Raw genomic sequence first — 14,125 nt, 5'->3', positions numbered from 1 at the left:
GCTATGAAGGGAGGTTGGAAGTGGGCCATACTTACATTGGCAGTTTTCACTTTAAATGCAAAATTGTATCAGTCGATTATTGAGTTAACGTTGCATTGACCTGTAGCTGTTTCCCTCAATAGATACTTCCTGACCTGCTGAATGTTTCCAGCAATTTTTCTTTCAGATTTCCAGCATCTGCAGTTTTCTGATTTTCAATTAACTGATATGTTGTGAAAATATTCAATTGGCTCAGCATTTTGGTGAAATTCATAATTCAAAAAGAGAAATTCCCATTTAAGTAATCTACTTACCTAGTTCCATCCTGCGAGATGAAGGCAATTCTTTTGTGACCACAACGAAGTAGTTGAAAAGGCCCTTATAAGCCAGTAGTAAGCTTGAACAGAGACTATAATGGAAATTGTAGGCATGTTGCATGCAGGTTTCTGGTACCACAAAGTTGCTTCCCTGAAAATGAAGCAAATGTGTGGAAATTATGTGTTATGACTCAAATTGTTCAAATGGAAGATATAAATGCAAGCAATCACATAGTAAGATTACAAAATATTGTCTAGGCTATTCCTGGTTAACGTGAACCATGCGCACAATTTGCCTTGCATCTCTAAACTCCATATAAATAACTTGAAGATAAATAAATTAGTATGTCTCTTTCACAGGTTTAGGTTTTTTGTACTTAGTGTCATTGGAGCAGTTACATTAATGTTCAGAACAAGGAATAGAAGTGGCGATCAACAGGGAGCTCTGTGTCGCACACGAGTAGGATTAGAGATGTTCACAATCGTTGCTTAACTATGCGAACAAAATCTCACCATAAGATGTACGTAGATGGTATGCATAAAGGAAGAATGTGTAATTTTCTGTCCCACTGGTTTTGAGACCTTTGTCAATGTTGTAGATGATAGTGAATGGCCAGATTTTGCACAGTAAAATGCTGATAAATGGTGTGCTATAGGAATAAATTACAGGGTCCAAAAACAGAATGGTCTCTTCAGAAAGCAACTAGGTGAGATGAGTTTGGTGGAATCTGTCAGAGACAGCAGCAATGATCATCGGATGATGAGGCTGATTGGATGTGGTATTGGTTTATTATTGTCACTCGTACCGAGGTACAGTGAAAAGCTTGTCTTACAAACTGATCGTACAGGTCAATTCATTACACAGTGCAGTTACATTGAGTTAGTACAGAGTGCATTGATGTAGTACAGGTAAAAACAATAACAGTACAGAGTAAAGTGTCACAGCTACAGAGAAAGTGCAGTGCAATAAGGCGCAAGGTCACAACAAGGTAGATCGTGAGGTCATAGTCCATCTCATTGTATAAGGGAACCGTTCAATAGTCTTATCACAGTGGGGTAGAAGCTGTCCTTAAGTCTGGTGGTACGTGCCCTCAGGCTCCTGTATCTTCTACCCGATGGAAGAGGAGAGAAGAGAGAATGTCTCGGGTGGATGGGGTCTTTGATTATGCTGGCTGCTACACCAAGACAACAAGAGGTAAAGACGGAGTCCAAGGAGGGGAAGCTGGTGTCCGTGATGCTTTGGGCTGTGTCCACAACTCTCTGCAGCTTCTTGCGGGCTTGGGCAGAGCAGTTGCCGTGATACGTCCAGATAGGATGCTTTCTATGGTGCATTGGTAAAAGTTGGTGAGGGTCAAAGGCGACAAACCAAATTTCTTTAGCCTCCTGAGGAAGTAGAGGCGCTGGTGAGCTTTCTTGGCCGTGGCATCTATGTGATTTGACCAGGACAGGTTGTTGGTGATGTTCACTCCCAGGAACTTGAAGCTCTCAACACCGCCCCCTGAAGTCAATGACCAGCTCTTTAGTTTTGTTGACATTGAGAGAAAGGTTGTTGTCATGACACCATTCCACTAAGCTCTCTATCTCCTGCCTGTACTCTGACTCATCGCTGTTTGAGATACGGCCTACAACGGTGGTATCACCTGCAAACTTGTAGATGGAGTTAGAGCAGAATCTGGCCACTGAGTCGTGAGTGTATAGGGAGTAGAGTAGAGGGCTGAGGACACAGCCTTGTGGGGCACCAGTGTTGAGAATAATCGTGCCGGAGGTACTGCTGCCTATCCTCACTGATTGCGGTCTGTTTGTTAGACAGTCAAGGATCCAGTTACAGAGGGAGGTGTTGAGTCCTAGGTCTCGGAGTTTGGTGACAAGCTTGCTTGGAATTATTGTATTGAAGGCAGAGCTGTAGTCAATAAACAATAGTCTAACATATGTGTCTTTACAGTCCAGATGCTCCAGAGGTGAATGTAGGGCCAGGGAGATGGCATCCGCTGTAGACCTGTTTCGCCGATAGGTGAATTGCAGTGGGTCCAGGTTGTCTGGTTGATGCGTGCCACGACCAACCTCTCAAAGCACTTCATGATGGTGGATGTCAGATGGCTTGGAAAGTGAGGACAAGAGAATACATCTCACACTGAGCAGAAGCTTAATACTTGGAAAAGATCCAGTTTTGTCTGCCCATAGCAAAAGGAAATCACTGGCTGAAAGAAAATGACATTTCAGGTGTTCTTGCTCGGCGGGTTTCATCATCAGTGCAGGAGTAATGGAGACTGCTCAGGACTGAAGGCCTCTTTGGTGGTAAGTGACATCTACAAATACATTTTTTCCTTCAAACCCCTAGTTTATTCTTCTTTTGAGTTGGGATGTCACATTATAGATGTACAGGATGTTGGTGAGTCCGCATCTGGAATACTGTGTTCAGCTCTGGTTGCATACTATAGGAAAGTTGTGATTTAAACAAGAGAGGGTGCAAAAAAGATTCACAAGGATGTTGCCAGGACTGGAGGGCTTGAGTTATAAGGAGAGACTGGATATGCTGGGACTGTTTTCCCTGGAGTAAAGGAGTCTGAGGGAAGTTTATAAAATTATGAGGTGCGTTGATAACGTAGATAGTCACAGTCTTTTTCCCCAGGGTGGGGGAGTCTAGAGGGCCTAGGTTTCAGGTGAGAAGTGAAAGATTTAAAGGGGACCCAAGAGGCAGGTTTTTCCACACAGAATACACTGGGTATATAGAATGAACTTGCCAGAGGAAATGATAGAGGTGAGTAAAGTTACAATGTTTAAAAGACATTCAGACAGGTATATGGATCGCAGTGGTTCAGAGGGATATGGGCCAGATGCAGGCAAGTGGGACGAGCTCAGGAATACATCTTGGTTGGCATGGATGAGTTGGGCCAAAGAACTTGTTTCTGTGCTGTGTAACTCTGACTTTAATATCCTGGTGAATCTCTTGTACTCTCTCTACTGCTACCACATCGTTCCTGTAGTGTGGCAACCAGAACTGTACACAGTACTCCAAGTGTGGTTTAACCAGTGTTTGTACAGGTCCAACATGATTTTTCAACTCTTTTACTCAATGTCTCAGCCTATGAAGGCAAGCATACTCAATGCCTCCTTCGCTACCCTATCCACCTACGTCACCAATTTCAGTAAACTACGGACTTGCAACCCAAGTTCTCTCTGTATATCAATGCTCAAGTCCCTGCTTTTTATCATGTCCTACCAGAATTTGACTTCCCAAAATGCATTACTTCACACGCCTGGATTAAATTCCATTTGCCAACACTCCACCCAGTTTTTCACTGATCCATGTGCCGTTGTATCCTCAAACAACATTTTTCACTATCATTTCATTAATGTTTGTGTCGTCTGCAAACTTACTAATCAAAACACCTATACTTTCATCCAAATCATTTATACATGTTGTAAAAAAACAAAGGTCCCAGCACTGATCCCTTTTGTACACCACTTGTTAGAGACTTCCAGTTAGAAAAACACTCATCCACCAGTATCCTCTGTTTCTTATAGAAACACAGAAAAACTACAGCACAATTCAGGCCCTTCAGCCCACAAAGCTGTGCCGAACATGTCCCTACACTAGTAATTACTAGGCTTACCCATAGCCCTCTACTTTACTCAGCTCCATGTACCTAACAGTCTCTTGAAAGATCCTATCGTATCAGCCTCCACCACCATTTCTGGCAGCCCATTCCATGCACTCACCACTCCCTGAGTAAAAAACTTACCCCTGACATCTCCTCTATATCTACTCCCCAGCACCTTAAACCTATGTCCTCTTGTGGCCACCAATTCAGCCCTGGGGTAAAGCCTCTGACTATCTACCCGATCAATACCTCTCATCATTTTATACACCTCTATCAGGACCCCCCTCATCCTCCGTCTCTCCAAGGAGAAAAGGCCGAGTTCTCTCAACCTGCTTTCATAAGGCATGCTCCGCATTCCAGGCAGCATCCTTGTAAATCACCTCTGCACCCTCTCTATGGCTTCCACATCTCTCCTGTAGTGAGGCGACCAGAACTGAGCACAATACTCCAAGTGGGGTCTGACCAGGGACATATATAGCTGCAACAATACCTCATGGCTCCTAAACTCAATTCCCCGATCGATGAAGGACAATACACTATATGCCTTCTTAACCACAGAGTCAACCTGCGCAGCCGCTTTGAGCGTCCTATGGACTCCGATCCCAAGATCCCTCTGATCCTCCACACTGCCAAGAGTCCTACCATTAAGACTATATTCCGCCAACATATTTGACCTACCAAAATGAACCGTTTCACACTTATCTGGGTTGAACTGCATCTGCCACTTCTCAGCCCAACTCTGCATCCTACCTATGTCCCTCTGTAACCTCTGACAGCCCTCCACACTATCCACAGCACCCCCAACCTTTGTGTCATCCGCAAACTTACTAACCCACCCCTCCACTTCCTCATCCAGGTCGTTTATAAAAATCACAAAGAGTAAGGGTCCCAGTACAGATCCCTGAGGTACACCACTGGTCACTGACCTCCACTCAGAATACAACCCTTCAACAACCACTCTGCCTTCTGTGGGCCAGCCAGTTCTGGATCCACACTGCAATGTCATCAAGAAAATTTTTGAACCAGTTTTCAATATGCCTTGGATTCCTTGTGCCTTAACCTTCTGGACCAGCCAACATGTTGGACTTCGTCAAAAGCCTTACTGAAGTACGTCTACCACTCTGTCTTCATGAAGTTTCTTAGCTACCTCTTCAAAAAACTCAGATTTGTGAGACAACCATGCAAGTTAAGTTTGATTACCTTGATCTGTAAGAAACTAGGTTGTATGAGGATTATATAACTTTATTAGATATTGTACTGTTAGTGTCTGGGTAATAACTTGCATTTGGATAAAAACAGAAATTGCTGAAAAAACTCAGCAGGTCAGATAGCATCAATGGCAAGAAAACAGTCAAGGTTTTAGGTCTGCGACCCTTTGTCGGAACTGGGAAAGAGAGAGATGCAAGTTGATTTTCAGTAGGAGAGAAGATGGGAGAGGAGTGTGTAGAACAAAAGGAAATGTCTGTGCTAGGGTGAGTCAAAATGGTTTAGTGGGGATATTTACCAGCACATTAAGCCTCCTGATCTGTGTAACGGTAAATTGGTTTATTATTGTCATGAGAAAAACTTTGTTTTGCATGTCATCCATACAGATCATTTCAGCACATCAGTACATTGAGGTAGTACAAGGGAAAAGCAAAAACAAAATGCAAAATAAAGAGTTACAGTTACAGAGAAAATGCAGTGCAGGCAGACAATAAGGTGCAAGGCCATCACAAGGTAGATTGTGAGGTCAATCCTATCGGACAAGAGATTCATTCAATAGTCCTATAACAGTGGGATAGAAGCTATCCTTGAGCTTGGTGGTACATGCTTTCAGGCTTTTGTATCTTCTGCCTGATGGGAGGGGGATGAAGAGAGAATGTCCAGGGTGGGTTGGGTCTTTGATTACGTTTGCTCTTTACCGAGGCAACGAGAAGTGTAGACAGAGTCCATGGAGGGGAGGCTAGTTTTCGTGATATGCTGACCTGTGTCCACAACTCTCTGCAGTTTCTTGCGCTTTCGGCCAGAACAAGTTGCCATACTGAGCAGTGATGCATCTGGATAGGATGCTTTCTATGGTATATCTATAAAAATTGGTGAGGGTCAATGGGGACATGCCAAATTTCTTTAGCCTCCCGAGGAAGTAGAGGTGCTGGTGCGCTTTCTTGGCCTTGGTGTCTATGTGGTTGGACCAGGACAGGCTATTGGTGATGTTTGCTCCAAGGAATCTGAAGCTCTCAACCCTCTCAACCTCAGCACCATTGATGTAAACAGGAGCGTGTGCACTGCCCCCCTTCCTGAAGTCAAGGACCAGCTCTTTTGTTTTGCTGACATTGAGGGAAAGGTTGTCGTCGTGACACCATGCCAGTATGGTCTCCATCTCCTTCCTGTACTCTGACTCAGCGTTATTTGAGATTCGGCCCACTACAGTGGTGTCATCTGCAAACTTGTAGAAGAAGTTAGAGCAGAATCTGGCCATGCAGTCGTGAGTGTATAGAGAGTAAAGCACGGGGCTGAAGACGCAGCCTTGTGGGGGACCAGTGTTGAGAATAATCGCAATGGAGGTGTTGCTGCCTATCCTGACTGACTGCAGTCTGTTGGTCAGGAAGTCAAGGATCCAGTTGCAAAGGAAGGTGTTGAGTCCCAGGTCTAGGAGTTTGGAGATAAGTTTGCTTGAAATTATGGTATTGAAGGTGGAGCTGTAATCAATAAGTAGTTGTCTGTATTGCACTGGTAAATAGCAGTAATGTGTTGTAATGGTAAGGTTCTGAGATCTGCCCAGCACGATAACAAAAGCTGAACCAACATGATATAAAACCAGAAGATGGAAAAATGCTCTAAAATCAATCAGCATCCATGGAAAGAGAAACAGTTAAGGTTTCAGAAGAGGGACTCCATTTGAAATTTTCTGAAAGTTGATATTTTCTATATCAGAAGGCTGTAGATGATCAGTCAAATGCATGGCTGAGTTTGAAAGATTTTTGGATACAAGAGATTGAAAAAAAATGAGGATTGAGCAGAAAAATGGACAGGTACAGGATCAAATATGAGCCTGAATGTCAGATTAGTTTGGTAGGACATATGGTCAACTCCTTTTCTTTACATAGACATATATATATATATATAGACATATATATATATAGACATATATATATATATATAGACATATATATATATATATATAGACATATATATATATATATAGACATATATATATATATATAGACACACACATATATATATAGACACATATATATATAGACACATATATATATAGACACACATATATATATATAGACATATATATATATAGACACATATATATATATATAGACATATATATATATATAGACATATATATATATATATAGACATATATATATATATATAGACATATATATATATATAGACATATATATATATATATACATATATATATATATACATATATATATATACACACACACACACACACATATATATAGAGGAGATGATGTTGAAATATACAAGCTTAGAGCTACCCCACAGATCCATTATAGCTCTTTTTGTCCTGGAATATAAACACATAGAGGTATGTAACCAAATGTAAACTGCTGAACTCATTACAAACGTCTGTTCTGCACTGGTGCTCCTGCAGGAACGAGATACAGTGAGCCATTGAGACAATGTGTCAGCGAATACAATTGAGTTTGTTTCAATAGAGAAACCTCCAGGTTGGAAAGAGCTGTGAGAAGGGGAAACAGCAGTTTCCATCACTTCCAACAGGAGGTGTTGAGAGAGACCATACAATCAGGACAGTCTGTCAACATATGGTGCAGGTGCTGCCAGTCTCCAGCAATGCCCACACTCACCATGCCAACCAGGATGTACCAAAGCCCTGCACCTCAGCGCTGAGTAGCTGCATTGCATGCCCAGCCCACCAAGCACGAACACTCACAGACAGCCACTATACATTACCTCAGTGAGATCGCTTTACCTGTTTGTTGTAGGGCTTTAGCTGAAGGGGCACCAGTGGAAGACAGAGCCCTCAACCAGATTCCCAGCAAGCAGCATGCAACAATGTGAAGAACAGGAGTTTGCACTGGGTTCCCTGCAGAGCAGCATTGTCAGTATCTATGTACAAAATACCTTATACCTCTATGTACAAAATGCTACAATGACTCCTTTCAGTACTGATTCCACTAGCAGTCTTATTCCTGGGAATTCATCCTGATTGCTAAGTGAGGTACCAGTATATGGATCAAGATCCAGATTGCCAGGATGTCAAAATGCTCAATTACTAATAACTCTGTTGAACCATTATCTTAGCATAGTCACAAACTGACATGATTATGTTTGCTTACATCAGGTAATAGTTGTTTTGTATAATTACTTCCAAAAACCACACACTCGAGGGATGGAATGGCATAATCTTTGCTTTGCACTGGGGCATTCCTGTTCAACCAAGTATTCTTCATTGGACGAGGAAAGCTAAATAGGAAACAAAGTAGAGTGTCAGTTCAAATTATTGAGAAAGTACCAGAAAGACAAAAGCTCAAATTCAGACCAAAGTGTGAAAGTCAATACTAAGGAATAAATTTCTGTAACCAATGCATTGAGCATTCCCAGAACAGCTATAATGCAAGCTTGATATACTGCAAGGCTCATTTTGTCCACTACACTCTGAGTCAATCTTTAAGCATATGGTGACATTATTTTTTCCACACCAGATATCCTTGCAGCCATAGTTTCTTCAAGTTATTTGTGCCAAATTATACCTAATTTTACTACATTTCCAAAACAAAGCTGAACACATTAAAGTTAACAATGATCTTTAGAACCTACAAGGCAAAGGAAAAATCAAATTGAGTAATATAAACATGAATCTAGACCCCAGAGGAAAAAAGTGCCTTGTCCTAAAACAAACCAGAACAGGTTTCCCTTATGAAGAGTATCAGACAAGTGTTCTGTCAAAAGGAACCACGTGATATTATAGATCTGCAGACCATATATGAACATCTATAATAATAACTCAAAAAAATATTGCTTGGCCACAGTTCCAACAATCAAGCAAGTGGTATGGGTTAGAGCCACTCATGATAGATCAAGTAAAGAATAGCAAGATTCCTTGCCTGAAATGCTTTAGTAAGCCAGTTTGGTTTTTACAGTAATTATGACACTCCATATGAACCTATTACTATCCTGCTCACAGTTCTCTACACTTCTGGTTTTATATCATCTGTAAGTTTGGAAATTGTGCTCTGTATACCCAAGTTCAAATTTTTAATGCATATATACAAAACAGTGATTCTGGGACCGACTCCTACGAACACCATTGTACATTTCCCTTCAGTCTGAGAAACAACTTTTTGCTGTTACTGCTTCCTGCTATCTAGCTAACTTTCTACCTATGCTGCTACAGCCTTTTTATTTGGTGGCCTTCAATCCTGATAGCAAGCCCATTATGTGGCACCTTAACAAGCACTTTTTGAAGTCTATATTAACCAATCACATGCATCTTTATCTTTTCCTGTTGCTTCATCAAAAAAAGCTCCATTAAGTTAGTTAGACATCATCAATGCTGGCTTTGTCTAGCATTGGACAACCAACAGTTGCTGGAGACACAAGAGATTGCAGGTGCTGGAATCTGGAGCAAAAAGCAAATTGCTGGAGGAACTCAGCTGGTCATGCAGCATCTGTGGAGGCAAAGGGACAGTTGACATTTCAGGTTGAGACTTTGCATCAGAACTGAGAATTTAGAGGGGAGTTGGCCAGTATAAATAGGTGAGGAGTAGGGTTGAGACAAGAGTTGACAGACGATAGGTAGAACCAGGTGAGGAAAGAGGAGGATGGAGGTAGAGAGAGAGGCTGGGAGGTGATAAGTGGAGACAACAAAGGGCTGTAGATTCTTGAACCTGATAAGGAAGATGATAAATGGAACCAGATAAGGGAGGGATAATGGGCAGATGGAAGCAGTTGAGGAGAGGATAGAAACTGGGTAACAGGAGGCTTGTGTGGAGTGTGTTGGAAAGAAGCAGGGGTACTGAAGGAGCCTGGGTATATCAAGAGAGAGAAAGGAAAAGAGGGGGTGCAGGTTAACTGAAATCTTTACTCACTGGTTTACCGAGTTTCTCCCCACACCCCATTTTGAATGAGAGTGTACTATCTGCTACTTTCTATATCTGGTGATTATGGCTAGGCCCTTTGCAATGCCTTTCTTTATTTCCTTCAGATGGATGCATCCCATCTTAACAATGTGATTTATCCAATTATAGCACAGTTAATCTTTCTGGTACTCCTTCTCTATCAATTTTTAGCGATCCAGCAGCATTATCTTCTTTGGTGAAGACAGGAGTACTTATTTAGCAGCTCAGCCATGTCATCCGCCTTCATGAGTTGGTTTCCTCTTAGGTTTCTGATCTGCCCCAACCTCTCTTACAACCCTTTCCCTATGCATGCACCAAAGATTATTTTTGGATTCATTCTATGCTTACAACCAGTATTTTCTCATTTGTCTTTCTCAATTCCTTTTTTTTCCCACTTCCTCTCTGAACTTTAGGTAATCAACATGGTTTTTTCTTGTGTTAACAATCTGGCATTCATCAACATGCATTTTCATTTCTTCCCCATTTTTCCTATTCTTTTTGGTTATTCATAGAACTCTAGGCTTAATTTCCCTTCTCTTTTCCCTCTTGGAAATGTCCCTTGAATTTGACTGAAACATATCTACTTTAAAGGCCTCCTACTGTTCAAATACAGTTTTGGCTGCCAAGTCTTGATTCCATTTTACCCAAGCTGGATCTACTCTCATCCTATTGAAATTAGCCCTTCTCCCATTGACTATTTTTAACCATAGACTGCTTTACCCATTCTAAGCTATATGAAATTATGATTGCTGTTTATGAGATGTTCCTTCATTGATACTTGCTCACTTGCACAGCTCATTTCCCAGAATTAAGTCCACTAATGCCACCTTCCTTGCTGGGTCAGAAACATACTGATTATGAAAGTTTTCCTGAAAGATGTCAGAATCCCATCCCCTTATGTTACTGCGATCCCAGTCTATATTTGAATAGATGATATCTCCCATGATCATGACTCTATGGCTTTTACACATCTCTGCAATTTCCTTTCAAACTTGCTCCAAGGTATCTTTCCCATTAAACGGCAGCCTATAGAAAAATCCCACTAGTACTATCGCACCTGAATTATTTCTTGATTCTAAATAGACAGGTTCTATCCTTGATTGTTCTGAGACATCATCACTCTTCAGCACAGCAATATTCTATTCAATCAATATTACCATCCTTCTTTTTTCCTTTACCATATTTCCTGAACACCTTGTAAACACAAATATTTAGAACCCACTCTTGCCCTTTTCAAGCCAGCAGTTCATCTTTGTATCACTAACCACTTCTGGCCCATGAGCAAAAATGGAATATATGAACTCTACTGGACTTCCTCCATAAACGTTCTTGTCCTTAATGGTTCTCCTTATAACTTAACAAGTTCTTGTTCACCTTGCTTGATCTTATTCCGTTGGGCTGGCATCAGTGATAGTCATGCAGTTTAGAAGTGGACCCTATTGCCCATCAAACTTACATTGACCAACAAGCACCCATTTACACTAATCCTATGTTAATCTTATTTTATTGTCCCTGCATTTCCATTATCTTCTTCCAAAGTCTCCTACTCACGTACACACAAGGAGTGGTTTACAATGGCCAATTAACCTACCAATCTGCGTATCTTTGGGATGTGTAAGGTAACAGAGCACCTGGGGGAAACATGAGATCACAGGCAGAATGTGCAAATTTCACAGAGATGGCACCCAAATGGCAGGATTGATTTGGGTCACTAGAGCTGTGAGGCAGTATCACTACAAGCTGTACCACTGTGCTGCCCCAATGTTTCTCTTAGGTCTCTGTAAAGCATAGCTGTTTTTTCTGCGTTGAAAGCTCTATTAAAATCACAGTGCACTGTGATGTTTTTAAGTTTTTTTTCTGAAAATCGCTTTTATCATTGCCACTAATTCTGCTAGCCTTGTGCTACAGAACTACAAGCACTCTCTCCAGGTAAACTTCAGATTTGGATATTTAAAACATACAACTTCCTGCTGGATATTTTGAAAATTCTACCTATTATCCTTTGTATAATTAGGGTAGGGCTGAGAGTGATGCGTAATATATGCCATAAAAGTGCCAGCAATGATCACCTACAGCAGAGCAGAATCTAACCAATTAGCCTTGATATTCAATGGCATTATAACTGTCATCGATCCCACCATCAACATCCTAGGGATCACACTGACCAGAAACTCAACTGAACAAGCCAAAAAATGTTGTAGCTTCAAGAACAGGTCAGAGCCTTGGTATTTTGCAGCAAGTGACTCAGTGGAGGATAATCTTAGGTTACAGAACAATATCGACTACAGGAAGTCCCCGACTTACAAACGCCCGACTTACGAATGCCTGTACATACAAACCGACCTTCATGGTCTTAACGACCTTTGGTTCGTAAGCGGACCCGGCCCCTGATCCTACCACGGTGGTGGTACACCTTCTTTGTCCCAACCCCGGGCCAAGTGCGCATGTGTGGCCGGGGAACCCCAGGCCAAGTGCGTATGTACGGCCAGGGAACCCCGGGCGAAGTGCGCATGTGCAGCTAGGGCCAGGTGCGGCTGTGATCCCCGGGCCAACTGCGCATGCGTGGACACTGTTCCGAGTTACATACAAAATCGGGTTACGAACAGTCTCAAAAACTGAACACGTTCATAACCCGGGGATTTCCTGTATTTGGTAACAACAAACTATATGCTGAACAAATTCAGCAGGTTGGCAGCATCTGTGCAGGGGAAAGGAATTGTTAATGTTTTGGGTCAAAACCCCACATCAGGACCATCCTGGATTGCAGCAGTTCAAGAAGGTTGCACACCTTCACTTTCTCAAGGGCAATTATGGATGAGCAATAAATGCTAGTCTTCCAGTGCCACCCATATCCCTGAAAATACCTTCAAAAATTCACACCTACAATCTCTCTTTGTTTATTCATACAATAGAATGAAAAACTTGTGTTAAAACATTCCTACATACAGAGTACATTGCCTTGATAGGCATTTTGACTTCTATGACAACTACTGTTATCTGCTGCTTCTGAGGTATTATCAAGAAGCTAACATAACCATGAAGAATTTATTGTAATATTAAGCACTACGAGAAAGAGTTCTTATAATTTCACTTCAAAGCATATATTACTCTTTCTTCATCATTAATAATTTATGTCTAAAGACTCACCTTATTAGAGGCTGGTGAAGTGCAACCAAGGAGGCATGTATAGTGATTGATACGACAGAGAGGTGGAAATAATCAAACATAACATTGACATGGTGATGAAGTCCTCGATGTAAATTGAAGTGCAGCTTCAATGTCCGACTACTAATTAGTTGTAGAGAGTTCAGGTCATCAAATCTGGAAAGAAGTAATTTTTTAAAATCATCTTTTTAAAAAGATCTAGATGGTTACTGACAATGAAACATCAGTACAAATTAATACAAAAGCTGAAGGAATGCTTGGCTTTCTGTTCTGAAGGTTTGGCGGAGGGGGAGGTAGGTGGTGAAGATTTACTTCTCATATAATGATTTGTCTGCCAGATGATTTATGAGGAATTACTTCTATTTAGCAACTCATATCCTCTCGCTTTAAGGGACAACATCTCTGGTTTATTTTCTTGTCTGTACAAAATCCAGCATTGTAGGTTATGTCACACTTGGTCATACGCCAGACATCATTTAAATTTAGGGAGGTAGGCAGCAATTAGCATGTTTCTCATCCGGTGCTATAATCTGACAGATTGTAAATTTAATTAAAGTAACTTGATTTGAGAAACCGACTGGTAAGGAAGGAGTGTGATGATAAATGTTATATTTAATCCTAATCTGATAATCTGATTAATTTAACAAAGTATGTGAAAAGTATATTTAATATGTATGTAAATATATATATAAGGCCACCCAAAATTCTGATTTAATTGTTGTATCTATAAAGGATCAGGTAGGGTAAAGATTGCAGGGAAACAAACTGCAAATTCACATACCCCACTGGGAAAGGTTAACAAGGTAAATTACTTGCCATCCATTAGCCATGTAAATATTTTAAAACTATGAATTGTCTGTCCTGTGAAGGCAAAGTGTTGTCTATTTAAAAAAGAATGTGATTGAATTTCCAAGAATGGAGCAAAGTAGTTCTCAGTGAAAGGAAATCTCAAAAT

At 41.1% G+C, this 14,125-nt stretch overlaps 1 protein-coding gene across 1 annotated transcript in view; it reads right to left on the bottom strand.

Annotated features, from left to right (window-relative positions):
• fam135a (family with sequence similarity 135 member A) overlaps positions 1-14,125 on the bottom strand; it is a 155,701-nt gene that overhangs the window by 72,682 nt on the left and 68,894 nt on the right. Inside the window, 3 exon segments of the mRNA XM_052024870.1 lie at positions 294-447; positions 8,224-8,350; positions 13,153-13,326. Of these exon segments, the coding sequence (XP_051880830.1) occupies positions 294-447; positions 8,224-8,350; positions 13,153-13,326 (455 nt within the window).

This window comes from Pristis pectinata, chromosome 10, assembly GCF_009764475.1.
Source record: "Pristis pectinata isolate sPriPec2 chromosome 10, sPriPec2.1.pri, whole genome shotgun sequence".
NCBI lineage: Eukaryota > Metazoa > Chordata > Chondrichthyes > Rhinopristiformes > Pristidae > Pristis > Pristis pectinata.
Note: the sequence above shows the minus strand (reverse complement) of the source record. Positions and strands in the feature narration are given on the sequence as shown.